This window comes from Rhipicephalus sanguineus, chromosome 1 (genome assembly GCF_013339695.2).
Source record: "Rhipicephalus sanguineus isolate Rsan-2018 chromosome 1, BIME_Rsan_1.4, whole genome shotgun sequence".
NCBI classification, from domain to species: Eukaryota; Metazoa; Arthropoda; class Arachnida; order Ixodida; family Ixodidae; genus Rhipicephalus; species Rhipicephalus sanguineus.
Genome location: NC_051176.1, coordinates 248,382,277 through 248,407,551, shown reverse-complemented (window position 1 = coordinate 248,407,551; position 25,275 = coordinate 248,382,277). Strand labels below are relative to the sequence as shown.

Here is a 25,275-nt window from a genome sequence, read left to right as displayed (position 1 = left end):
ATAAAAAAATTACACAATTTTGGACTGGATTTCGCGAAAAAATTCGACCCTCAAAGGTTTAACCAACCACTTCTGCAACTGATTATGCGCCAAGGAACTCGATTCACATCATAACTTCAGTGTTTAAAGAAATTAATTCCTGCAGAAACCTTGTGCTCTTTCAGTTTCTCACTTTTACCGGCATGGCATTTGCCACTGCATCCCTCCAGTAACAAGTGTTGCAGACACCCATACATAGTTTTGAGAAGAGACTACTAAGACGGTACTTTGTATATAATCATAATGAAAACCAGCAGATAATGAAGCCAAGGAAAGTACAGGTGACGTTAATTGTACTGTTTTAAGTGTATTGTAACAATTGTGATGCAGATCTGAAGAAAGTAAAGTGGACGAAAAGAAAACTTGCCGCTGGCAGGGACCGAACCTGCGACCTTCGGGCGCATAATCCGAAGGTTGCAGGTGCGGTCCCTGCCAGCGGCAAGTTGTCTTTTCGTCCACTTTACTTTCTTCAGATCTGCATCACAATTGTTACAATACACTTAAAACAGTACAATTAACATCCCCTATGCTTTCCTTGGCTTCATTATCTGCCGGTTTTCGTTAAGGTTTTGTCAAAGAAGCAAGCCCTCAAAAAAATTACCTTCCTTCATACTTTGTGTACAGACACTTAAAATGGTACACTTTCTACTGTACTGTAAAAAGAGGGGGTTTAAAAAACAATAAGCAGTCCCTTTAAAAAATTTTGGCCCAATGTCTGACCGGAGTGATTTTTGTGGATCCTGGTCTCGCCATCTTCAGAAGGTGCTATCAGATCCCAAATGAAGCCCTTGATCTTCTCATCACCCTTGTAGTGCCGCAGACAGTACAAGAGCTGCAAAAGTAGGAAGATAGATGTTGAATTTAAACAACATTCCTAGCACTTAGTGTTGCACCTAAAATGAGTGCCCAGAAAACTTGAGACCCAGATACACTCACCACAACCCTGGAGATGTCCTCAACATCTTTTGGCATGACTCGTCGTCGCCAAAGTCCAATCGCTATGCTCTCTTCCCAACGGCCCCAACCAAAAGTGAGCAATCCTTTCTCCACTTGGAAGCACTCAGTGCGTGTCCAGTTTCCAGGTGCAATATCACCCAAGAACTCATCCTCACAGAAACCACGACTGGCTCGACCACCTCGGCGTGCTCGGCCACCAATTATCGGCGAGTCCCGGTGACGTGAACGCCGGCTTCCTCGAGTGCGGACTCCTGTTTCATCATCCTCATCGCTAGACTCCAGCTCTGACAAGTCCAGCATGTTATCATCAGTGCCAAAACGCTTAGTCTGAGTGCGCCTCCGAGGTTCTTGCAAGATTAGCTCATTTCTGCCTTTCAGCTCATCCACATCCAAGTTTGCCTTCTTGGCCCACTTTTCCCAAAAATTGGGATCATCAATTTCTATGTCACTGCGCGTGGATGAAGCAGTAAAGGAGGCCTTGGAGAATGTAGAACCTTTCCCTTCAGATTCTATGGTGATGGTGTGCGTGCGACGTAGCAAAATTTGGTCAATGTCTTCTTCGCAGAAATTGTTGCCGTCACCGTCATCATCCATAATGGCACCATAGGCACCCTTACGAAGCAGATCTTCAATTTCTTGCTTAGTCAGCTGTTGATTGGTTCCAACACTCTCCTTTTGAGAGTTCATTGACTGCAAGACTGCCCTGTCCAGACCAAGCTTCAGGCTGGCTTTGTCGAACATTTCTCGTTCATATGTATTACGACAGATGAGACGGTACACCTTGACAGCTTTTGATTGTCCAATTCGATGGCAACGAGCTTGTGCCTATATAAAGGAAATGCAAATTAGCAGTGGCACAATTAATCTTCATGGGATAAATGAAAATGTTTTTCAGCTCACGAATAAAAAGTGCTTGAGTAACAGACCTGAAGGTCATTTTGTGGGTTCCAATCGGAGTCAAAAATTACGACAGTGTCAGCTGCAGTTAGATTGATACCCAAGCCACCTGCCCTTGTGCACAACAGAAACACAAATCTGTCAGAATCTGAAAAGAAGAAAAAAAAAAATAACATCAGCCTCTCATGCACATTTCTGTAGGCTTTAGATGTTCACCATTACAAAAAATGAATATCCGCAGCAAACATGGCTCAGTGCACAAGGCAAAGCCGCGCACGATTATTGTGAACCACAGACAGTTATTATCTAATACAATGGATAATAATATCTGAGGTTTTACATGCCAAAACTGCCATATGATTATGAGGCATGCCGTAGTGGAGGGCTCCAATAATTTCGACCATCTGGCGTTCTTTAACATGCACCGAGATCGCACAGTAAAACAGACCTCCAGCATTTCACCTCCATCGAAATGGAACCCCGTGGCCAGGTTCAAACCCATGACCTCCAGGGTCAGCAGCTAAGCACCATAACCGCTGTACCACCAAAGCGGACTCTTGTTACAATGGACCATAACCATTCCAGTAAGAAATATCCGTTATATCCGAAGGCTGCTCTATACAAAATTATGATCTATGGCTGCGGTATGCTTTAAAACAGGGGAACTTGTCACATGCCGCTGCCTAACCCTAAGGCAATCTCAACAACAATAAAAACATTGAAGTTAGACCTAACGGAAATATCAAGCAGGTTTACACAATAATCATACAGCTACACAGAACTGGTACTGCTCACAGTTTCCAAGATGCTGGTAGCCAAAATATGGTAATTTGCTAACACTAGAGCACATAAATAACACCCCAACCACTAAGATTAGGCAACTGCACAATGTAGTGGGCCAGCCAGAGAGCTGCCTCCCATGCCAATTGACTGATCTAACCACGTCGCCACCACCCCCCAACGAAAGAGAACTGCCGTGCGTATTTATTTATTGTTTCTCAGGGCCATAGCCACATAGCAGACAGCTCTGAATGGATGCCAGTAAAAGTTTTAGATGTCGGCAATCATACTCGTTATTATATGGTGTGTGCACGCGAGTGTAATTAAGGGACAAAATGTGCTGTGTCCCCCAACAGCTGATAGCTCCTTCCCAATCTTAGTACTCTTTTCTGCATGACAGGGGTGTATTGTGGCAAAAGTGACTCGAGATGCATTCTGCACGCAATTGAATAAGGCCACAATGTTTCCAGTTTTTTGTTTTTGTTTTTCCCCCCTCAAACACGCGATTACTGGCACGCACAGTTTGTCTAGTTTGGCCACTTTGTATGCATACAATCAGCTTCGTGTGCGAATGTTATTGAAATAAGAAAACAAATGTTAAGCTAGAAGCAACAAAGGCAGCAGATACTTTTCAGCATGGACAAGCAAAAAGTATTAATTAACCGAATTAAGGACACAGGGTAAGGCAAAATTTGAAAAAAAAAAAATCTTTTTTTCATTGCAATTTGGTAAGGGTGTCCCAAATAGCAAAGCTTTGTGCAGCTTTGTGCATATTTGCCACATTCGTGCTTTTCTTAAAAAGCATTTTTTGTGGCTGAAAACCAGTATTTCCGAAAGCAAGTAGTCAGTGAGCACGCACCCCAGGACAAGCCCCTCGGTTTGCGCTCCGTGCTTACGGTCCATTTTTCTAAAAAAAAAATAACTTCGTGTACAAAAGCCAAAATGCTTGTCTGGAGTTGGCTGTGTATAGGAAATTGTCAGGCAACTTTTAAGGCAGTCCAAAGATGCTGTGCCCCTTTTTATTCGCACTTGTTCTTCAGAGCGCGTCTGTTCAAACACTTTCAGCTCCTAGCTTCATTACACCTTGTGTCTGTCGTGCCTGTCGATAAGTTGAGATGCTGAGGGTAAAGAAGGTCTTCAGTAAGTGCAAATTTCGTGGCAACCTTGTAAATGTGAATAAATACCGATGACGTACGGAAGCGCTGAACGCTGAACCAGCAAGCTCTTCATCGTTGAACCTCTCAACCTTTTCAGCGTCCTTCAAGGTGAATCGCATGCAGGGTGACAACGGGTATGCTCTAATGGACATGAATATTATTTGTGATGCAATTAGACTAGAGCTGTGCGAATAGCAAAATTTTGGGTGCGAAGCGAATTCGAATATTGAAGTGCGAGTGCGAATCGAATCGAATATTTTTCGAATATTTCTAGAATATTTTTCGAATACTTCGAAGCGAAATTGCAGAAAAAAAAAGTTGGAGAGGATTCCCAAGCATATTCTTATGAGATAGCAACATGAAAGTGTTTCTTTTCGCTAGGTTGAAGCGCAATGTAGAGGCTGAATTGTATTTATGTACATGATTTGGTGCAACCAAAGTGTTGCCGACAACACTTTACATGTGGTAGGCAGATGCCTCTCCTCCTCTTTCAGCTTCTGTGGAAGCCCAACTGATGTGGCGGACAAGGGTGTGCTCCCTTCAAGTCCGGAGTTTCAAATCTGCCTCGTAGACATCGATATATAATAACATCTGAAGTTTTGGATGCTAAAAAGCTTCGGCGTCCGATTTTTTTGGACTTCCTACCCAAATTGTCAGGTCCCAAACAGCATTGAGCCCCCACCTCTGACACATCTCCACATCTTTCATCTCCATGTCGGAACCAGCATTTTCTTGAGTTAATACATTTGCGACCGTAGCGCAGCTTAAAAGGCAGCTTTGCCGCAATGCGGGGGTGTGATGAGGTGAAGCGTATTGAAACTCTAGGGACCACTTTTAATCGGACATTGACTGTCTCTCTGCTATGTTCGGCCGTAACAGAGCTTGAAAGGCAGCTTTGCCGCAATACGAGAGTGTAATGAGGTGAAGCATATTGAAAATCTGAAGGGGTCACTTTCAATCGGACGGTGACTGTATTTGTTTTTGGGAAGTTCGAATAGTTCGAATAGTAAAATTCCAGTGCAAATCGAATCGAATAGCAAACACTATTTGAAAAATATTCAAAATTTCGAATATTCGCACACCCATAAATTAGACCGAACTGCGCATGCAAACTGTGCAATGCAAGTGTTGAGCTAATGGGAATTGCGTTGCATAGAGTATTTGATGTCTTTGTTTAGGCTTCAGAGTGCGACATTGGATGCCGTTCTTTCATTTAATGATGGCAGTATCACACAAACCAAAATTCTGAAATAATTAGGATTGAAGCCTAGCCAAAATACAGTCAATTTGATGGAAAACGTTGACCACGATCGACGATACATTGCAGATAGAGCTGCACGACAGCTGACAAAAAAAGCAAGGCAAGCAAGACGAGAGGCTCCAAAGTGAAAAACTGACTTTGTCAATGATTACCAACCTTGTAGCTACTAAATAAAATAGTTGAACGGTGTTTGTGGTAAAGTATGTTCACTTTTCAGCTGTTTTCTAACTTTAAACTCGATTATCTCAAAACCATGTTTTTTGTTACTTAGGTATCATTATTTTCTATGTATTCCAAGGTAACCAGTTGATTATTTTTTCTTGTATTCTGCATAAATGCATACAGCTACTGAAGCAGAATTGAAATAATGCACTTTACAGTTTTTGCATTACAAATTTTCAAAGATGCAAGTTAACTTAAAATTTAGGTGCTAATGGTAAAAAATTCACCAAAACTATAGTATTAGTCAGATTTAAACACATCTGCTTCAGTTAAAAGAGCAGACAATTCGGAAGAAAACAATATATGCATTATGTGGATATCCTTTTTAGTCACCGAGAAAACACTACCTCAAAATGGCGAAAAATACATGGCATGCATAGGGCTTACCCTGTGACCTCAATGCAATAGAGCAGTTTGAATTCAGCCACTATACCCTTTCGGCCCTGGCGTCGTCAATTGACGACACCGCACAAAAGTTCCCCTAGCACTTTGAAAATGAAAGCAGAACTGCTCATTCTTGGGGAAATACTTCTTCAATGAACCCCGCTGTGATTGACACCAAAGTTGCGACATATTTGCGGAGCTGGGAGCCACAAAGAAGAAAAAGCTTGACTGAAGTGATGGGTGACGCCGAGGCCGGTCAGATGAGGCGGCTAAGCGCCGCTTTCGGGACGTCGTACAGAAGCTGTTTCAAGGGGTATCACACTGAAAAATGAGACGTGGTTCACATTTTGTGTACTCTAGTGAGTAGCAGAAATAAAGAAGCCATTTTCCTAATTTCACGGCCACTGAGCCCTAATGACCTAATTTGATTCCATGCTAATTAATCCATAATTACTTGCACCACTGGCTCAATTTTTCGTTTTTGATATTCTGAGGTCCTAACTATTAGGAAAACACGCACAAAAAATGTATCAGGCCAAAATAAAAAATCCAGGGCTGAAAGGGTTAAAATGCACTGAAAACGTAGCGGGCCAACCAAAAATTTGAAATTTGTTAGAATTAAGTGAAAGTCTGAATAATCAGTTTGAATTATCGCGAGTCCGTGGCATAGGCAAACCAAACTGACAATAAATGGTCCATTATAGTACCCCAAGGTACGTTGCATTTATATCTATGGTAATGGGTACGGAATGCATACCTAAATTACCAGAAAATGAAACATACCTGGTTTGCAAAACCTATCAATGGCAGCCTGACGAAGGTTTCCACGAACTCTCCCATCGATTCGTTCATAGGGATACCTGCATAAGCAAGGTATAAAAGATTAACAAAAGTGCCCAATTCAAAATAAATGGCTACATATGATCAGCTGTCATGCTCAGCGGAAATGAGAAAGATTTCACCCATAGTGGTCGTCAAATAATGACACCACTCAGTATTAGCATGGCAAATCATCACAGCAGACAGCATTCCAAACACATCTATTAACACCCTTCCAACGTATGCAATGAGAGGAATGCTGACCTTTTGTGGACAAGGTAATCTTCAAGCAAGTCCAGACAGCGCACCATCTGAGAGAAAACAAGCACACGATGGCCACCATCCTTAAGCTTAGGGAGCAGTTTGTCCAGCAAAACTAGCTTCCCAGATGCTTGCACCAGGGCATTGAGTGTCATGTCCAAGGAGTCACCGTGCTGGAGCCGGTACTCCTGTAGGATCTGCTCCTCTGCTCCTGCACATTCATTTCTCACGTCAGACACAAAAGAGTGAACGATTTCCAATGTTTCTGCTGTCCTGTCACTATAGTCACAGTCTAAGAAAGCAGCACCTTTACCTGACTGATGAAAAAAAAAAAGTGAACTTATCGGTGAAACAAACAAGACATGCTTCAGGATACTTCAAATGACCCATCTTAATTCCCATGCAACTTTTCAAAATTTAGTTGTAGAAAGTTTATGAACACTCCCAGCATCTCAATTTTCAACATACGTAGCTTAATTAAGCAATAGGACACACTAAACGTACAAATCCTGGAACAGCTGTCCCAAATATTTAGGAGTACATTACAGTAGACCTACTAATGCAGCAAAGTGCCTTGTACTATACCGCACTTGACCTTATTGATTTGTTAGCATCAGAGCCTGCCTTATTGCTGTTCAGAGTGCAATTACAGGAAAAACACAAGTGCAAGGAACATGCAACGCAGTTGAGTGAAACATACAGCACGTTTCAATTTACCTTTGATTAGGTAAGGATGAATGCAGCACTTTCGTAGCTCCATCATGGTGTTCATGAGATTCGGGACATTTGTGCCCACTCCACCTTTCGTCAAGAAGGCAAAATTGCGTTCCAAAATGGCCCGGTAGTACTTCTTCTGGATGTTAGTCAGCTCCACCTAAAAATAATTTTAAAGTGAGAAAAGATAAGTTCATACATGGTAAACGACCATAAACAATCACGTAACATGTAACCATTCGCAGATCTAGCAGTTGAACCAGTGTATTTAAATGCAGTGAGCTATGGAAAAATTAAACTACTTTACAGTTTTCTTTTAAGAATTAGCAAACTTTCATATATTTTCCATCAAAAACTAAAAAAAAGGAATGCTGTTACGATGTCCAGCTGCTTACTCCAGCGCAACACAAAGATGCGACCATGCTCACTTGAACAAAATCTTCTTGTTTTGTTATGTTCTAGCACTGTTTAATATCACTGAGGTGCAACTTTCATTCCATATCAAGTGAATGATGAGGAGTCACTGTGCCTATCAAATTAAACAAATGCATCAGTTGATGCTTTGAACTGTCGCCGATGTCCTTCCTACGAAATAAAATCAGCTGTCAGAGCGACCTTTTATCTTCACTTTGCAACAGAATGTGCTGCGCTGGGTTACAGACATTCTCAGCAGCTGCCTCGGGTGGCAGCCAGTATGGTGCGAACAGGAAATTTATTGAATTCGTGAATATTGCTGCTGTCAATGTTAGATACCTTCGAAGACATGGTTCTATGATATGGAGATGCCACAAATTAGCAGCGCAGCTAGCTTTTCACCTTCTCAGTTTTCATTCTCTACACAGGACAGACTTGCCCACTTTGCGCCTTCCCAGCTTGTACATTCAAGTTCGTGGCACAAAGGTACACACTCCCATTGAGTTTCGATTTCGTTTTCGTCCTTCACTGCTTATATAAAATTATTTTGCAAATGCTCAAAATGTTGTGCCGGTGGTGCCAGTGGCACGACCTGGCGGAAGCAAGGTTACACGATGTCACGAGGGGAGCTCTTTTGAGGCTTGGCGTGGCCGTAGACGGTCGTCTATCATGGGAGGTCCGTGGGGACGATTCCACGGCTCGGTCTCACAAACTCTCGTGGTGAGTCGAACGTCGCCGACACCGTATTCGTGGTACATTGTATGCGTTATGTTGTTTGCATGTTATGTTGGCATTATATTGGGTTATTTGTCATGTTTACTGCAGTTATGGGTTATCTGTCATGTTTACTGCAGTTATGGGTTATTTGTCATGTTTACTGCAGTCATTTCTAAGATTCGGCTGACGAACTTGCAGTTATGTAAAAGCTGTTAATGAATGTCCTTGTCTTCGTTACACTACAGTGTAGACTATGTCCATTTGTTCCATGAATGCGGCATTCATCAGACCCCACAAAGGGTGGTTTCACGGCAGTGTGGGCACTGTCGTGGAACGGCCTTCTCAAGCATCTTATACACGAAAAAGCACATTCATTCACTTTGAATACTTAAAAAATTTCAGATACTAAAATCCAAGTCTAAGCAGATATGAATACTACAATGCTCGATTGAATATTTGCACAAGCCTAACTATATCATCACTCATTTCAGCAGATAACTTCTATATGCACGGTTTGAAGCTGGCTGGCACAATTAGCAGTGTTTTCACCCCTTCATAAGACAGGCTTTTTAAATTAAAAGCCGGATACCAATAGAATAACAGAGCAGTAGAAAAAACTCCTGAAAAAAAAAATTACCTCAACGATGGTTTCTTCCTTAGGAGCCAGGCTCTTTTCAACATCCTCTTTGAGACGACGCAACATCATGGGTTTTAGTAACTGCAAGAGTAATAGAATCCATTGTAACAGAAACACTAGCACACCACTTTGAAATGGCCTCTGTTTATTCAAATGGCGAAAAGGCTACACACCGCTTTGAGCTTGTCGACCTGCCCTTCCGTTTTCAGGTCTCCAAACTCCTCCATGAATGTCTCAGTGGAGCTGAAACGGCTAGGCTCTAAGAAATTCAGCAAGCTGAACAACTCTTCGACGTTGTTTTGCAAAGGGGTTCCAGTCAGCAAAACGCTGTGCTCCTAAAACAATGTAGAAAATTACAACTTTAGTAATTATCACACCTGTTTTAAGCAACTGATAAGGTTCATGAACACTGGTTTTCTTAAAGTTAGTGATACCCTAATGTTGATCTCACCCCTAACCTGCACTATTAAATTTGTGTTGTGATGTCCAAGTTCAAATTTTCTGTAGTGCAGTATTTCCCACTCTAGATATAATAAATGCATGAGCAACGCATTTGACACCAGCATCACAGCAGTGCTGCAATGCTTAATCAGCAAAATTACATTATATCCCTACTAACCCATGATAGTCATAGAAGTAACACACACGTAAACATCACAGCAAATACAAAATCATTTTCTGAATTCACTAGTAAAATTGAACGTATATAGTTGCCCTAACCGCATGTTACACCAGCCACTCCCCCTCCCCGAGAATCATTGTTGGTTCCTCCTTTTTGAGATACTTTATGCAGTGTGAAATTACTGCATTTATTATGTGAATGTAGTTGAATCTCTGACAAATACGCTTGTGTGTTGTACAAAAATGTATGAAAAACGCATTGTCTATATTTTATGTAACCTCTCATTTTTGTTTTTGTTACTGTAACCCCGTTTTCCCTACATTCATTGTACTTGTATTAACTGATACTGGTCTATTTCATAGCCCTTTTCTATTTTTGTACCGCCTTTTGTATCACCCTCCTGGTATGCTCTTGGTTGAAAGCAGCAGCGTTCAAAATGAATGAATGAATGAATTAATTAATTAAACAAACAAACAAACAAATAAATAAATAAATAAAAATAGTCCAAACAGCACAACGAAAGAGCCAGGTGAAACTTACAAGATTGAGCATTCGGAGCCCTTCTAGAAGCTTGCAGTTTCGATTCTTCAGTCTGTGGGCCTCATCAATCACGCAGGCACGCCATGGGAGTGCCTGCAGCTCCATGCAATCACTGAGCACTATCTCGAATGTCGTAATCATCACTTGGAACTTGTACACATCCGTAATGCGCTGCCCATTTTCATCCTTGTAGTACATTTCATACTCCTGGATCATATTGCGACTTGCCGACCTAAAACAATAACCATGCAGCTGTCACAACCATTCAGTACGGGGTGCGGTTTAAACCCCCCTCCCCACAACTTTAGATTTTGCATGTGTATACACACACACACACACACACACACACACACACACACACACACACACACACACACACACATGCACCAACATACATAATGGGTGATTGAACCCTCCTGGTCATAATGAACCATTTAAGAGACAATGACTTACCAGTACATTCTCATACTTCTGTTCCACAGTGCCACTGATGTACTGGTACAGTTACCACCCTCCCCACCCACCTGTGCACTGTAACATGAAGTTGGCAAGTGCTAAGGCAGTTATGCCATCTGTTTCTAGAACCACATTTCCTTTCCCTTGGTTTGCTCATTCTTTTTTTGTTTTTGTTAGTGGCCACAGAACGAGCACTCTGTGAGGGGCACAGTTTATACTTCACATGGCAGTATTTCTGTTTGAACAGTATACCATAACACAAGGCCACCCATTTTACGTGTTTGTCTGTCAATGTTTGTAGAAACTTTTTTTTTTCTTTTTTTCAGAGGTTCTCACTGTGGTGTGTGTCCTTTCCAGATATAAGGGTGCATCTTTCATAGTTTTTCCAGAATGGCTCTAGCGCTCTTTCATATATCTTTCATATCAAGAGGGTATTTTTTGTAGTCCATGTCATTTTTCATTTACACATAAGTAAAACTAAACAGGCATGTTTATTTTTTAAGATCTGTGAAAAAACATTGCATTAGGAGTACTAGACCATAAACGCATCCTAGTAGTGCAGAGCACGGCTAGGACGTGTTTATAGTCTAACTTGGGCATCACCCCCAAAAAAACTTGGCACTGAAAAGGTTTCAATGAAATGCGACATTGGGACTCAAGAGACTATGATTAGGGATGGGCAAATATAGTAAATTTGTGGTTCAAAGCGAATACTGATTTGGTCAAATAATTTCAAATCGAATAGTTTGAATGTATAGATCATATATTATAAGGAAAATGAGCATATTCACCATGACCAAAAAAACTTGCGCAACATTTTTAATTACAATGAGGCTTGTGCAAATGTCACTTTTTTGGTCTGAAGTGGAAGCAACTTTGAACAGTAGCAGGATTTGAATAACAATAGCGTGCAAGTTATGAGTGCTAAAATATGTTGCATTTTAAAATCTGCTACAGTCAACGTCCGATTTCCCGGACGCCCGAAATTCCGGACATGCCCGATTTCCCGGACTCATCTGTGGTACCGTCAAGTTCCCCATAGAGTCAATGTATTAAAATGTCCGAAATTCCGGACGCTTATAGCCTTCGCCATCCGATTTCCCGGACTTTTTACTGTTAACCGCCGACCCAAAGTCACCACTGACGCCGCCATTTTGGTTGTTTTCATATCCTCGAACCCACCATACTCGCATCGCACGTGTGGCCAGCAGCACCGCAGCACCGCGCCACGGCTGCCGTAACCTCGAAACCGCACGTGTCAATCCGTTGCCAGCCGTAGCTTAGCCAAGCCAAACCTCACTGTGTTCGTTCACGTGTTGTTTTGTCAGCTCTGCCAGCTCTGCGGTCGTGTCTGCGGTTGATCGTTTGCTGCTGCGCGCTATCTTCAGTGATCACATTTCCCGACCTTCAGCATCCACCGAGTTCCTAGCTGTTTCGTGCTGCGCTTTTCGTCGAGCGGATTCGCCGTTTACAGCGATGGCACCGACTGCTCCTACATCTTCGTCCGCGCCTTCGAAGCGCACAAAGCCCACTCGTAGGCTCACGATGGAGAAGAAAGCCGCCATCATTAAACAAGTCCAAAGCGGTCGGTCGCAGACAGAGGTGGGGGGGGGAGTTCGGAATTTCGGAGCAAACTGTATCGGATTTCATCAAAAACAAGGCGAAGATCTTGGAAGTGGCTGCGAAATCAACCGGGGCTGGAAAGAAGAATGCGAGTCACGGTGTTTACCCGCAGCTCGAGGAAGCGCTCCTCGTGTGGCTCAGTGCCATGATCGCTAAGAAAATCCCGGTGTCAGGCGACATCCTGAAGCAGAAGGCGGAGGTTTTCGCGCTTCAGATGAATGTGAAGGACTTCAAGTTCAGCGATGGATGGCTTCGCAATTTCAAGAGCCGCAATGACTTGAAGTTCAAGAAGATGTGCGAAGAAAGCGGCGCTGTCGACGATTCCGTTGTCGCTGAATATCGGGATGGAAAGCCGCAGTCCTTGCTTCAGCAATTTCCACCGAATGATATTTTCAACTGCGACGAAACTGGACTGTTTTACGAGCTGCTGCCAGAGAAAACGCTTGCATTTGCTGGTGACTCCTGCCACGGCGGCAAGCACAGCAAGGAGCGGCTCACTGTCCTCGTTGGCAGCAACATGTCAGGCAGCGAGAAGCTTCCATTACTTGCAATAGGCAAGTCGAAGCATCCAAGATGTTTCAAGGGGGCAGTAACTCTGCCTGTTCTCTATGAAGCTTACAAGAAGGCGTGGGTAACGCAGCAGCTATTCGAAGCGTATGTGCGCAAGCTGGACAGAAGGTTCGAGCAGCAAAATCGAAGAGTTCTGCTGTTTGTGGATAACTGCGCTGCGCATGGCCACATCAAGGACCTAAAGGCTGTACAGATTGAATTTCTGCCGCCGAATACCACAGCAATCCTGCAGCCGATGGACCAAGGCGTGATTCATAACTTGAAGCATCATTACAAATCACGCGTGCTCAGCCGCATGGTGCTCTGCTCAGACAGCGGGAAAAGCTACGCTGTTGACCTCAGGTCTGCCGTCGGCATGCTAGCGGAATCGTGGAAGGCGGTTACGCAAGAGAGACTGCGGAACTGTTTTCGCCACGCGGGCTTCACACTTGACGCCGAGACGGCCGTCTCGCCCCAAGTGGACAGCATGTGTGACGAACTGCCATCCACGGACGTTGCCTTCGACGATCTGCGCGCTGCCGGCGTGTCGATTCCAGACAGGATAACCTTTGAGGGCTTCGCCGACGCTGACAAAGACCTCGAGCTATGTGCGGAGTTGACGGATGATGAAATCATTCGTCAAGTTACAGAGGATTCCGACGACTCCAACACCGAGAACGAGAGCTCCTACACAGCCAACGAGCTCGGAGTTGACGCAAGCACTGATGACACTGTCATCGGTGTACAGCGGCAACATGACGTTGAATGAAATTGAGGCAGACATGATCGCGGGCAAGCGGAACGCCGTGCAAAAGAAAATAAGCGACTTCTTTGCGCCCAAGTGCTGACCTATGAGGTAGCGCCGGCCACGTCGTTTTTTTTTTTGTTGTTGTTGTTTTTTTTATATGAACGGCTCTTTTCAGAGCCACCTAAACGATGCATTGGCTGAATTGCAATGGGAATCTTGTACTCCGGCCTTGACCCTCTCCGTCAGCGAAAAATACCTACCAAAAAGGTGCATTTTCACGTGCATTCGTTTTTCTGGACTGCCCGATTTTCCGGACGTTTTTGCGGTCCCTTGAGGGTCCGGGAAATCGGACGTCGACTGTATATTTAGTGTATATAAGGCCGTATAACACACTTCTAAACTTAAAAAAAGAAAATTAATCCAGCAGCAAGTAAAATGTACATTTAACCGTTAAGTGTGGGTTCATGGCAATGCAGATTTCCTCTGTATAGGTGGTTTCACGGCATAGCCATGACAGTGAAACCACCTTTTCATGGGGGTTACATGCGGTAAAATATATGTCTATTTGTTCATTTAGAATAGTTCGAAATTTTGGAAATCTTAAATCTGTTATGAAGCAAATTCGAATGCTCTCAATATTCATTCAATTTTTGAAGATCTCGAATATTTGCCCATGCCTACCCATGATATTTCGACATATAGCACAAGCAGCACCCGTAAACATGTTAATCTCACACAAGTTTAACCCAAAAGAACCTGCGGCTGCATGGATATAAAGCTGTACAGCGGCATCCCACCCACACTGGCCGAAATTCGAAGTATGGAGGCCCTGAGGTCAATGGAACCCCTATGCTTACGAATCGGGCCAGTGCCGGTGACCAAAATGCCAATGCACAGGCTTCTGCACAATTCAGTTAAACGGTAACTTGTGTAGCAAATTGTAGAAGTCTACAAATGGTTGTGACCTTGGCAAGCAAGTCAATGTAACTTGTTCCACATTTTCAAAGTAATCCATGGCACCAGTTGTAGCACAAAAATTACTTCTTTTTTTTCTATTTTTCTACACCACCATTTCCAAGCCTCCAAGCATGGCACAGCAATGACTATGCTTATAATGCCTTAGCTTGCGCAGAACGAGGTAACAATAAAGTGACCTCGTTTGCAAGTCACGCACTGTAGAATGGTAACATCATATTTGAAACACAACATGGCCTCAAAAAGCTTCAATACTACCAAGACAGGCAATTTAGAGGGTAGTACCAACAGTCCAGAGATAGCAATTCGATGCATCGCCAACAACCCTGTTGCTCATAATACCTTAGTACAGTGGCATGTAAGTGTATGAGTGAACAGTAGTAATCTTGGTGACACCTCACAAAGCCTCCACAATATCAGCAAGTGCTTAGCATCATTGAATGAACATAAGCCTGCACTACTGGAAATTGCTGCAGTACAGACACCACTTCCTCTCTTCAAGTTCATTTCCCCTCATTGTAATGTTCACAGTTGTAAAAATATCGTATGCATGAAAAAAATGTATGAATAGTGGCCAAATACACCCTCGCCAATAGACCATTAAAATTTTCTCAGGTGCACTGCATACACCAAGTATGCACCTCGATAACCTTTATATTTATTATAAACGACGATATACTTCATCAACAAATGATGATTACTAAAGACCAAGCTTACACAAAAACAATAAGCACTTACGATCCATGATAGGTGATAACATTTAGTTCAGTCCATGTTTCAAACTCTCTCTGCCAGTTGCCAATAGTTGAAAGTGGGGCAATGACCAGAAATGGTCCATTGATACCGTATCTCACTATTTCGTTGATGAAGGTCAAAGACTGAATCGTCTTGCCCAAGCCCATTTCATCAGCCAAGATACAGTTTTGTCTGCAATGAACAAACATGGATATTGAATATGCCAGTTCCACAACTACATTACATACAATGCTTTATGAAATCTAGTGTTGAACAGGACACCAGTGTATTTTCAAATCAAACACATGCAGACATATACAGAAGACCACAAAAAAAAACTCAGTAACCCGACGTCCAGCAGCAACAACCTCAAGCTTCATAAGGCTTATGTCCACCTGAATAACACTTCTCAAGCTAGTTCGTTGTTCACCGTAAGGCAAAACCAGCGCACACTTTATGAAGACGGACAGAACGGGAGCAGTGGTTCAAAGCTACTAGATAAACCTGGCAGCAATGGCTGCTTCGATTAATGCTGTTCAGACTTGCAATCAAAGCGGAAAGTTCAGATGTGTTTATGCATGTTGAAAAACCAGGCATTCAAAAATTTGGTCACTGACTGATGGCATGACAGATGAGACATACTTACCCATTGTACCAGCAGAAAGTGAGCCAGCTAAGACCCTCAAGTTGATATTCTCTCAATGTGTTTCCTCCTTTGTAAACTGGTGACTCGTCTATCTGCTTCCATTCGGACGGTTTAGGCCGCTTTTTCACCTGTCAAATAAAAATGTAGCACACACAAAAAATCTGAGCAAGATAAATGGCACATATACCCTGGGTCATGCACTTTTCAAATGGCTCAGCATGCAAGACTACAGGTTAAGTTTCAAAACATTAATAACCAACAGATATCAGTCATATAAGCATGACAATTGTGATATGTCATTATTTCAGCACCATGAGGCAGCAAATATGACAGTCTCATGATACGGTGAAATCTAGTTACCAGCATCAACAACTTTCCAGATAAATCAAAATTTAAAAAATTTCCAGTTAAAGGGCCAGTAAACAGGCCCAGACATTTTTTTTACACCTCCCAAATAAGCTCGCTCATTCATACAGAAGGCCGTGGCGGTCACACTTCACAACTATCGCAGTGCTACACTCTGCGCAGATGCTCCATTTCAAAAAATATTTGCCGCGCCCCTTTAACGCGCCTGACCAGTCCTCTTCATATTGTTTCTTATGGTGAACCCGACATAACACTGAGCTTGCCGATTGATCCTCCACACTACGAAACTACGTCATGGCCCTGCGATGATGCGGTTTCGACCGTGCAGTTGTCACACACATCGCGTCTTTGTTTATCGTGTCAGCGCCTCACACCGTACTTCATTACCACACCACCTGTGAGTAAACACAGTGATGCTACCGAGGACTTCTGATCTGGAGCAGTTTTTGGAGCAGCAAAATTTCCATTTTGAAGCAATTTGGAGCAGAAAAAATTTTCATCTTGGAGCACTTTGGAGCAGATAGTTTTGTATCTGGGAGCACTCAGGAGTGGCAAATTTTACATCCTGGAGTGCACTAGAGAAGCAAATTGCATTAACAATCAAGCACCTGAGTAATTATTATGGGGCTCTTATGAAGAGCTAGAAATATTTCGATTCATTGCAAATCTCATGAAAAACATCATCTCAGGAGAACTCCATACTTCACTCGCTAATGAAAAAATAAGGGCTCATGCAGTTGAGTGTTCTGGATTAATCTCTTGGGTTATTATTTTCGACACTAGCAAATAAACAGAATACCGGATAAATAAAATTGCACTTTATGAATTAACACTCTAAATACATCCATGTGGTTATAAGCAGACTTGGGAGACAAACGCCGTGACGTACAACAGTGCCTCAATGCCAAAGAGCCACACTGTCCCTAATACATTCCCCTAAGACAACTCCAAGATGAAAGCCAGGTTCTTTTTCTTCTCGATCAATGTGTTGATCTACCACCTCCCTCTCTGCAAGCTTTCTACACCTCACCTAGTTTTGCACTACCTCCATGATCGGCGCACCGATCACGGAAGCAGTGCAAAGCGATGTTATGTGATCACGTGACATCACGATATATGACGCCATGATGACATCACAAGTTTTTGATGATCTATGACGTGATGATGACGCCATCACATCATGATTATTTTTTGCTTCAATCAACTGACGCCGCGGATGGTCAATTTTCGTGTTTGATAAAGCATCTAAGGCTTTCGCAACAATATTGTGTATTGAATGTCAACAGCCTGGCCGTTAACAAACTGGCCTTACATACCAAACTGTCCTCCACCACGTCACCTCTGTGTCGTGCGCGAAACTGCTTCGCTTATCATCTACTTCACAGAGTGGAGTGGCTCCTCAATTTTATAAAATTTTTATTGTGATAGCAATTATATGGACACTCTCTGCGGGTTTTTGCCGTCACCGTCGCCGTAATTTTCCGTATAAAGTCCAAATTGATAACATCACCCCGCTGCCGGCGACAAACGGGGCTGAAGCGGAGATTAAACGAGCCGGTCGTCTGTCTCCGTCGCACGGAGAACGCGTGAGATAACATCTTCCCGTGTGCAGGCCTGCCGTCGATTGCTCATCAAACAGAGAGGAAACGCTCCGTCCGTCTTTCGTAAGGAGCATCAAGGGATGCCAAAGGAGGGGAGGGGACCGCATCGTTCGAAGGGCGCAGTCGCGCGCGTGCCATCTCGAGGCATCAGGAGACTGCTCGTAAACTTGCTGTGCTCTCCAACACTTACTTCGCGTTTAGAAAACTCACAGGACAAAAACGCTTCCATTCCTGGAGTGGCCATATTATACCTTAAACGAGCATTTTCTTGAGTTACGCGAGATCGGATCCAAAAGAGTTAGCTGCTAGCCTTACTTCGTATAACAATACAATCTGTTGGTATCGAATTCATTGCTTCACCCTTAAGCGAAACTGTGAGGTTTTTTTTTTTTTTTTTTAACTGTCAGCTACTGACCCTGGAAAGCAACGGGTGGACGTGTAACATGGCGTAGACGCTTCACTGTGGGCCGTCAGCGATGGGCCCGCTACTGACAGCTGCGCATATTAAAACGCAATTGCGGCTGTTCCGACCAGGAGGCATACTTTTATTAATGGAGATGAGACTTGTAAAAGAGCAACCAAAAAATTCGAATTGGAACCCCGCACTCACGAGCTCGAAAGGGCAGGAACTTTTAGAGGCGATTCACTGCAGAGTGATTACAAAGTCAGATGTGCTGGGGGAAGGAATTACGACAAGGCTGTTCTTGATGAAGATCCATGGATAAAGTATATCTGAGGAAAAATGTCAACGCGTTCCCACCGTTCCCGTGCTCTTCCATAGGCGCGAAGCACGGAAAATTCCATATTGTTCCACATATCTATTGCTAGCGATCCCAGATTTCATTCCGCGATGTCCAGAAACGGAAGTGACTGACATTTTAGCGGCACGCGTGTAGTTGAACATGGCTTTCCTTACGTGCTGTGCGATGCTTGAAACGAGCTATCAGCAGCGTTTCTGGAACAGACGACGTCTGCCGACGAATCGCCGCCACACTTTGTTGCTACCGATAGGCCTAAACGTCACCAGCCTCTGCGGAGAGCGTCTTTTGCTTTCAAGACGACTTGCAGAACAGAAGCAGCGTCGGCACCATGCACGGCATCGTGGCTTACTCGGGACGCACACGTGAGTGCTATTTATTCAGCGGAATAATTCTTGGTCCGTGGTTGCGACTTTGGCGGCCCCAAGATCAAGCTGCACATGTTCTGACACGCCAGCGGTGCGATTGCCGGTGATAGACGACCCCAAACCCGAGACAATGGCGCAGTTTGGCGCAATTTTCGTCTATATTATCAAGATGGCGCAGTAAATACAATATGGCGCACTTTGGCACAGTTGGCGCACGAGTGGAATCACTGGTAAACAACATGACGAACATGTGGAGGAAGCCTCGCTTGGTTGTTGACTACGTTCGTATGGCACAAGTCGCTGACGTCGTGTTATGCTGCTGAAGTGGGCATTGTCACAGCAACAGGCTACAACTACCCTCTCCGCGGCAGACAGGGGTAGCAAGGAGTCCAAGCAGAAAACTGAAACCAGCTGAATCAGCCACGAAAAGATTGTTCTATCCCTTGTAACTTCCTTATTACAGACCCACCATGGTCGTCTAGTGGTTATGGTGCTCGACCGCTGACCCGAAGGTCGCGGGATCAAATCCCGGATGTAGCAGCTGCATTTTCGATGGAGAGGAAAATGTTTGAGGCCCGTGTACTTAGATTTAGATGCACGTTAAAGAACCCTAGGTGGTCGAAATTTGCGGACCCCTCCACTACAGCGTCCCCCATAATCATATTGTGGCTTCAGGACATTAAACCCCAACAATTATTTTATTATCATTATTATTCCTTACTACAGCACTTATTCGCAAAATACTTGTGGCAGCATGTTCCCATCGTACAAGTACACAGTAATCTCTTAATCACAAATTTTTGACCTCGAGGCTGTTTACTGGCCCTTTAAAAGCCTATTGTTTTAGTAAAAAATTTTTTTATTGTATCAATTTTAAAACAGCAGATATTTCAATGTAACTACCATAATTTTGCTTTCCCTTTAACGAATTTCTATTTCTGAGATATCACAAAGCAACACAGAGGACTCTGAAAGATCAGGTACACTAACATCACCTGAATGTCTCAGATTGCAAATGTGTGCCAATCTCATTCTCATCTCCCCACCCGATAGTAATGGCAGCCCCCCCCCCCCGCAAATATAAACTATACGAATCAGGACCAACCGCACAGCATAGAGATGTTCCTTGAAGGCACTGTGAACCATCATGTTCTCTAGAACAAGTTCACAACTGCACATACTATATCATTTAAAATCTAGACAATCTTAAAATACTGAAGAGAAAAACCACCAACAAAAGGTAGATTTGCTAATACAGTCAAAGCAACTTATAACAATATTCAAGTGCCACGAAAATTCCATTGTTATAACCGATAATTGTTATAAACAGGTTGCATGAAAAGAAAAGCAAAATACAGTCAACTGCCGATTTTTCGGACATGCTTAAAAATGTGGACGCTTTCGCGGCACTGTCACAAGTCACACAGACGTCAATGTAGAACGTACAAAATTTCGGAAGCTGAAACTCTTCAGCGACCAATTTTTTTGGACTTTCTGTGCAAACTGCAGGTCCAAAACGACATTAATTGAAGCCCCCACCTCTGCCAAGTCTGTAGGTTTGAAAGGCGGAAAACGCGCCAGTACAGCTTAATCACTGACAACACTTATGATAAGCATCTTCAATTAACTGCTCGTTAGTGCATTTGGCCTAGCACAGTTGTATGCCTACTGCACACATTTGCACCACCATCCACGCTGCCTCTTTGTGCCGCTAAGTGCATCGCACAGACGCGTTGTCTTCACAAATGAAAGCAGCTCGCCATCGCCACACCCACGTGCGGTCAGGACCGGAGTGGGCATGCCATAACGAACGCTGTCACAGTGAACGCGTGCGTACGATACAGCAACAGTCCCGGCAGTGACGGCTTGACCTTCGTAGGCGACGTGCACACAGGTTGCCGCGGCAGCCTATCATCTTGAGAAACGGTGGGGTGAGATCGCCACAAGTGTCACGCCACGTGCTTCTCACTGGCTGGCACGAGAAAACCCTATGTCTGTTAGCCTCGCTTGTTTTATGCGAAGTTCGCCAAACTGCACAGAATGAGGGTGAGCAAGCTGACTGTAGCCGCAGGCAGTGCACTTGGGGCAGTCCGTTCGTGTTTTGCAGGGCAGTGCGGAGTAGCCCATTCATGCTCGGAGGGGCGAAAGGGCGACAGGAGAGGCATGCAAGGCTGTCGATTCTGAGAAGGCTGCAGGACGGTTGCTACTGTTTGAGTGCGCAGCGGCCATTGGCGGGGGTGTAACGGCTCCAATTTTTCGCTTTCATCTTTCTTTTCAAAGATTTCATGTTCCATTACCTTTCGGCATGGACACCTAGCAGCCACACTTCATTGTTATAACCGATAATGAGGCATGGGGGCATTGTATGTAGTAAGTGGGTTATTTTACCATAGAAAACATACAACAGTTGGCAGTGCAGCAGCTTTTCATTGTTATAACTGATAATATTGTTAAAACCAGTATCGTTTAAGTGGGTTCGACTGCATTGCCCCCTGAACCCTAGCTCAAAAGTAAGCTGGTGTGAAACACAGAGAAAGCAATAACATTAAAGGATGCTTCAGGGTTTCAGTAAGGCTTCACACAACAATGTGCCGTTGATGAAGTGAAGACCTCAGATGCTTCCTTACTGCAAGAAAATTTTTTTTAGAGCTAGACAAACAGTGACCATTTAAAGGAACACTAAAGGCAAATATTAAGTCGACGTTGATTGTTGAAATAGCGGTCCAGAAACCTCGTAGTGCAACTTTTAGGCCAAGGAAGTGCTTATTAGATGCGAAGTATCTTAAGGCAATCTCAATCCGGTGGTGGTGTGCGGCGTGACCACCCTTACTGCGCATGTGCATACCCTCTCCACACACCTCCTCTCCACTCCCCCTCACCATTCCCCCTGTCATCTACCCTCTCCACTCACCCTCTCCCCTCCCCCTTTCCACTCTTCCTCTGAAACGCGGGCTAGACATGCCAAAATTCTCTCCTGCGCAACGCCGCGATGAGCTCGAGCGCATGCGCATCCCCTCCCCTTCTCTCTCCTCTCCTACGCTGCCCCCTCTTGCCCGCCTGTCGACCGCGTTCCCCGCTCGCCCTATGAGAATTAACGGCCAGGCTAGATGGAAGATACGACGCGCGTAGCGTCGCTCTTCACGTTCCACGACGCGAGCTCGGTAGCATGCCCAACGAACGCCAATGCAACGCGATCATGCAAGTGCTCCGGCTTTGCATCTACTCATGGTTCCCTTTAATGGGAGATGGTGTAATTTTTTTTAAATAAAATCACGTTTTAGTGGTCCGCATCGCGTTAGCGCACTTCAAATCACCCGCCTGAAATCCGACATTCATACGTCACTGCTGCCGTGCCCAACGTTGCCCGCCTTTACTGCGCGACCGCCGACACTAGTAGCAGCAGAGCGAAAGTAGCTGGACCCACAGCAGCAACAACGGCCATCGAAGCTTGCTGCAATCGCCGCAATGGATGTGGACGGAGAACTTGACAACGAGACATTGGCTCGCGACGCTGGGCTCCAATTCAGCGACTTGAGCCACGATGAATGCGGTATGCTGCTGAGGGCTCGTAGTGCCGGCGTCGTCGCATGCGGCATTGCGTTGAACTTTCTGTCATAGCGACTTTCACGCGCGCGCAAAACACACGCGGCAGTATGCGATCCCGAAACTACCACTGAGACGCGACCGCGTGAGTGAAGCAGGGCGCCGGGCGAAGCGCAGTTCAGCGAAAACGGAACCTTTGAACCACGCACGCCGTTCGCCATGGCAACGCTACAGAGGTTATTTTTTCCATGAATCAAACGGAAACGAACAAACAGCATTTTATTACGTCTTTTGATGTACGAAAGGTTCTTTTGTTGCTGCTACTAGTTTGATTACTAGTGATTTATTGTAGGCAGACTCTCATACGTCATCGGGATCACTTGAAAATGTCCCACTCGTGGCGCTCATCATGCGATACATCTGGCTTAATTTCTCGGTAAGTGGGGCACTGCTGTTGATAATATTGCCGTTTTAGAAGTTGTCATACATTGAGCTTTCACTTCTGACATAAATTGTTATTTGCCTTTAGCGTCCCTTTAAGGGGAGATGCGATTCGGAAAAAAAGTTGCGTTAATCTGAAGCCTAGGCCAGTGAAATTTTTGCTGTATATATAGGCTTTTATGCTGATTTCAAATATGTAATTAGTTTTATAGTAAGTTGTACTGTTTTCGTTTTGTGCCATGACAATGTGTAAAGTATACAGTATAGACCGCTTATAACGTAAGTCGCCGAAGTCTCGAATATCCGCACTATAAGTGGTACCGCACTATAACCAAAACAACCTTCTACAAAGGCTGCACTTGCGCAAAACGTGTTGAGCATGTAGCCCCGCGTGTCCGATAATCGACATATGCGATTTTGGGCGCTTACAACCACTTAAATCTCCGAATGTTCAAAAATTAACCGCCAAAGACCCGCATTGCCAACGAAATGAACACGGGGGGGAAAAAGCAAACAAAACAAAGTGCCATCGCGGAAATTTGCCGACTACGTTTCAGGCCACCTTGAGGTATGCGCATTACACAGAAACCATGTCGAATCGCGACCGAAATTTCACGTGCTGAGCGGTACCGATCGTTCGATTTCACGGGGCGCGCACGCGATGTCGAAGACATTGCAATCGAATCCGGAACCACCATTCGAGAGTTGCATGTGCCAACCATGCCCTCGTTTTCAGTAACGATATGGTTCTCTTCCCTTCAAGTGCAGCCATCGCAAAAAGTTTCGTCGATTCCGCACCAAACCGCAACTTTCATCGCCCGCTACCGAAAAGCAACCAACGCTGATTAGGCCTAGCGTGCGGTTCAGCATGTTGTCGTGGGAAGTTTCTCCAAGACAACATGAAGATCGGACGTCGAAAAGATCGCACTCAAGCACTAACCCAAGAACAGCGCGCATGATACGAAATTTGCACGGTTTATGTTCGCGGCTGGGAGATCAACGGCGACAAAAGCCCGCCAAGATCGTTTAAGTCCGCGCACTGGCAGAAAAGGCGAAAGCTTGCGTCATGAAGCCGCAAAACTTTTCAATTTGCAGACGAGGTAGCAAACGCGATATCTGTAGCAAGGGTGATAACGACGACGCTTTTCCCGACAGGAAACTTACTTTAAAGCGCACTTGATGAGGACGCGATCGTAGGTCCCACGCGTAATGCGCTGCCGGCAAGCGGCCGCGGAGCCTTGCCGCCGCCGGTGCAAAGGCGACTCCGTCGCCTAGGCAACCACCATCCTTCCCCACTCGGCGAGCCCGCACAGCGCTGCCGCGGTTTTTTTCCTTTCTCCGCCCCTTGTTCGTTCACTGTGCGTGCCCCCGCCCTTCGTAACGACCTCATCGCTCCCTCCCCAGCGGCGTACCTCCTTTGAGAACCGCACTCGCTACCGCGTTTGTCAGAAATATTTTCTCGCAACCGCATTATAAACAATATTTCATCTTGGGGGACTGCACAATAAGCGGTATGCGTATACATGCGGCTCTATGGGAGGGTAAACGGGACTCGAAAAAGACCGCATTATAACCGGTCCTGCACTATATGCGGTTACGTTATAAGTGGTCTGCACTGTAGTTCGTTTTGGACAAACTTTTTATGCCACTAAACTTTTATGGTTCTGAGCCATTAATGGCTCATATTGCTCCGCATTAACTGTAGAATGCAAATAACTATCAGGAAAGTGCGTATAAAACATTTTGATGGTCAAGAAAAATTGTAATGGGAGGATTCTTAGAATCCTCAGCTGATACTAATTGCTTACTTTAGGTTCGTAATAATTATGCAGGCGATATCACGTTTTAAAGGAGATACTTGCACCCTTCACATGTCAAGGAATATGTGGGCAAAATTTCATCTCGATCGGGCTATCAGAAGTACCAAAAACATGATGCCCAAACTCAAGAAGTTGCCCAAAAATGGATCTTGCAAAAAACACATTATAAAGGTATAAGTGAAAGCTCATCTGTGCGCAAAAAGATATGTTATTTAAGATGATTTA

At 44.4% G+C, this 25,275-nt stretch overlaps 1 protein-coding gene and 1 non-coding gene across 5 annotated transcripts in view; both read right to left on the bottom strand.

Annotated features, from left to right (window-relative positions):
• LOC119376795 (chromodomain-helicase-DNA-binding protein 8) overlaps nucleotides 1–25,275 on the bottom strand; it is a 178,252-nt gene that overhangs the window by 120,517 nt on the left and 32,460 nt on the right. For all 4 annotated transcript variants that reach the window (XM_037646517.2, XM_037646514.2, XM_037646526.2 and 1 more), the window contains exons 9-19: nucleotides 16,154–16,281; nucleotides 15,511–15,699; nucleotides 10,422–10,653; nucleotides 9,433–9,594; nucleotides 9,260–9,340; nucleotides 7,495–7,651; nucleotides 6,781–6,988; nucleotides 6,481–6,557; nucleotides 1,923–2,041; nucleotides 976–1,821; nucleotides 760–871 (exon numbers count right to left, since the gene is read on the bottom strand). In XM_037646517.2, coding sequence (XP_037502445.1) covers nucleotides 760–871; nucleotides 976–1,821; nucleotides 1,923–2,041; nucleotides 6,481–6,557; nucleotides 6,781–6,988; nucleotides 7,495–7,651; nucleotides 9,260–9,340; nucleotides 9,433–9,594; nucleotides 10,422–10,653; nucleotides 15,511–15,699; nucleotides 16,154–16,281 — 2,311 coding nt within the window. The remainder of the gene's footprint in view (nucleotides 1–759; nucleotides 872–975; nucleotides 1,822–1,922; nucleotides 2,042–6,480; nucleotides 6,558–6,780; nucleotides 6,989–7,494; nucleotides 7,652–9,259; nucleotides 9,341–9,432; nucleotides 9,595–10,421; nucleotides 10,654–15,510; nucleotides 15,700–16,153; nucleotides 16,282–25,275) is intronic.
• On the bottom strand, nucleotides 6,630–6,719 carry LOC119379661 (small nucleolar RNA U6-53/MBII-28). The gene has a single exon (XR_005181273.1). It is a non-coding gene; the product is annotated as a small nucleolar RNA U6-53/MBII-28 (small nucleolar RNA).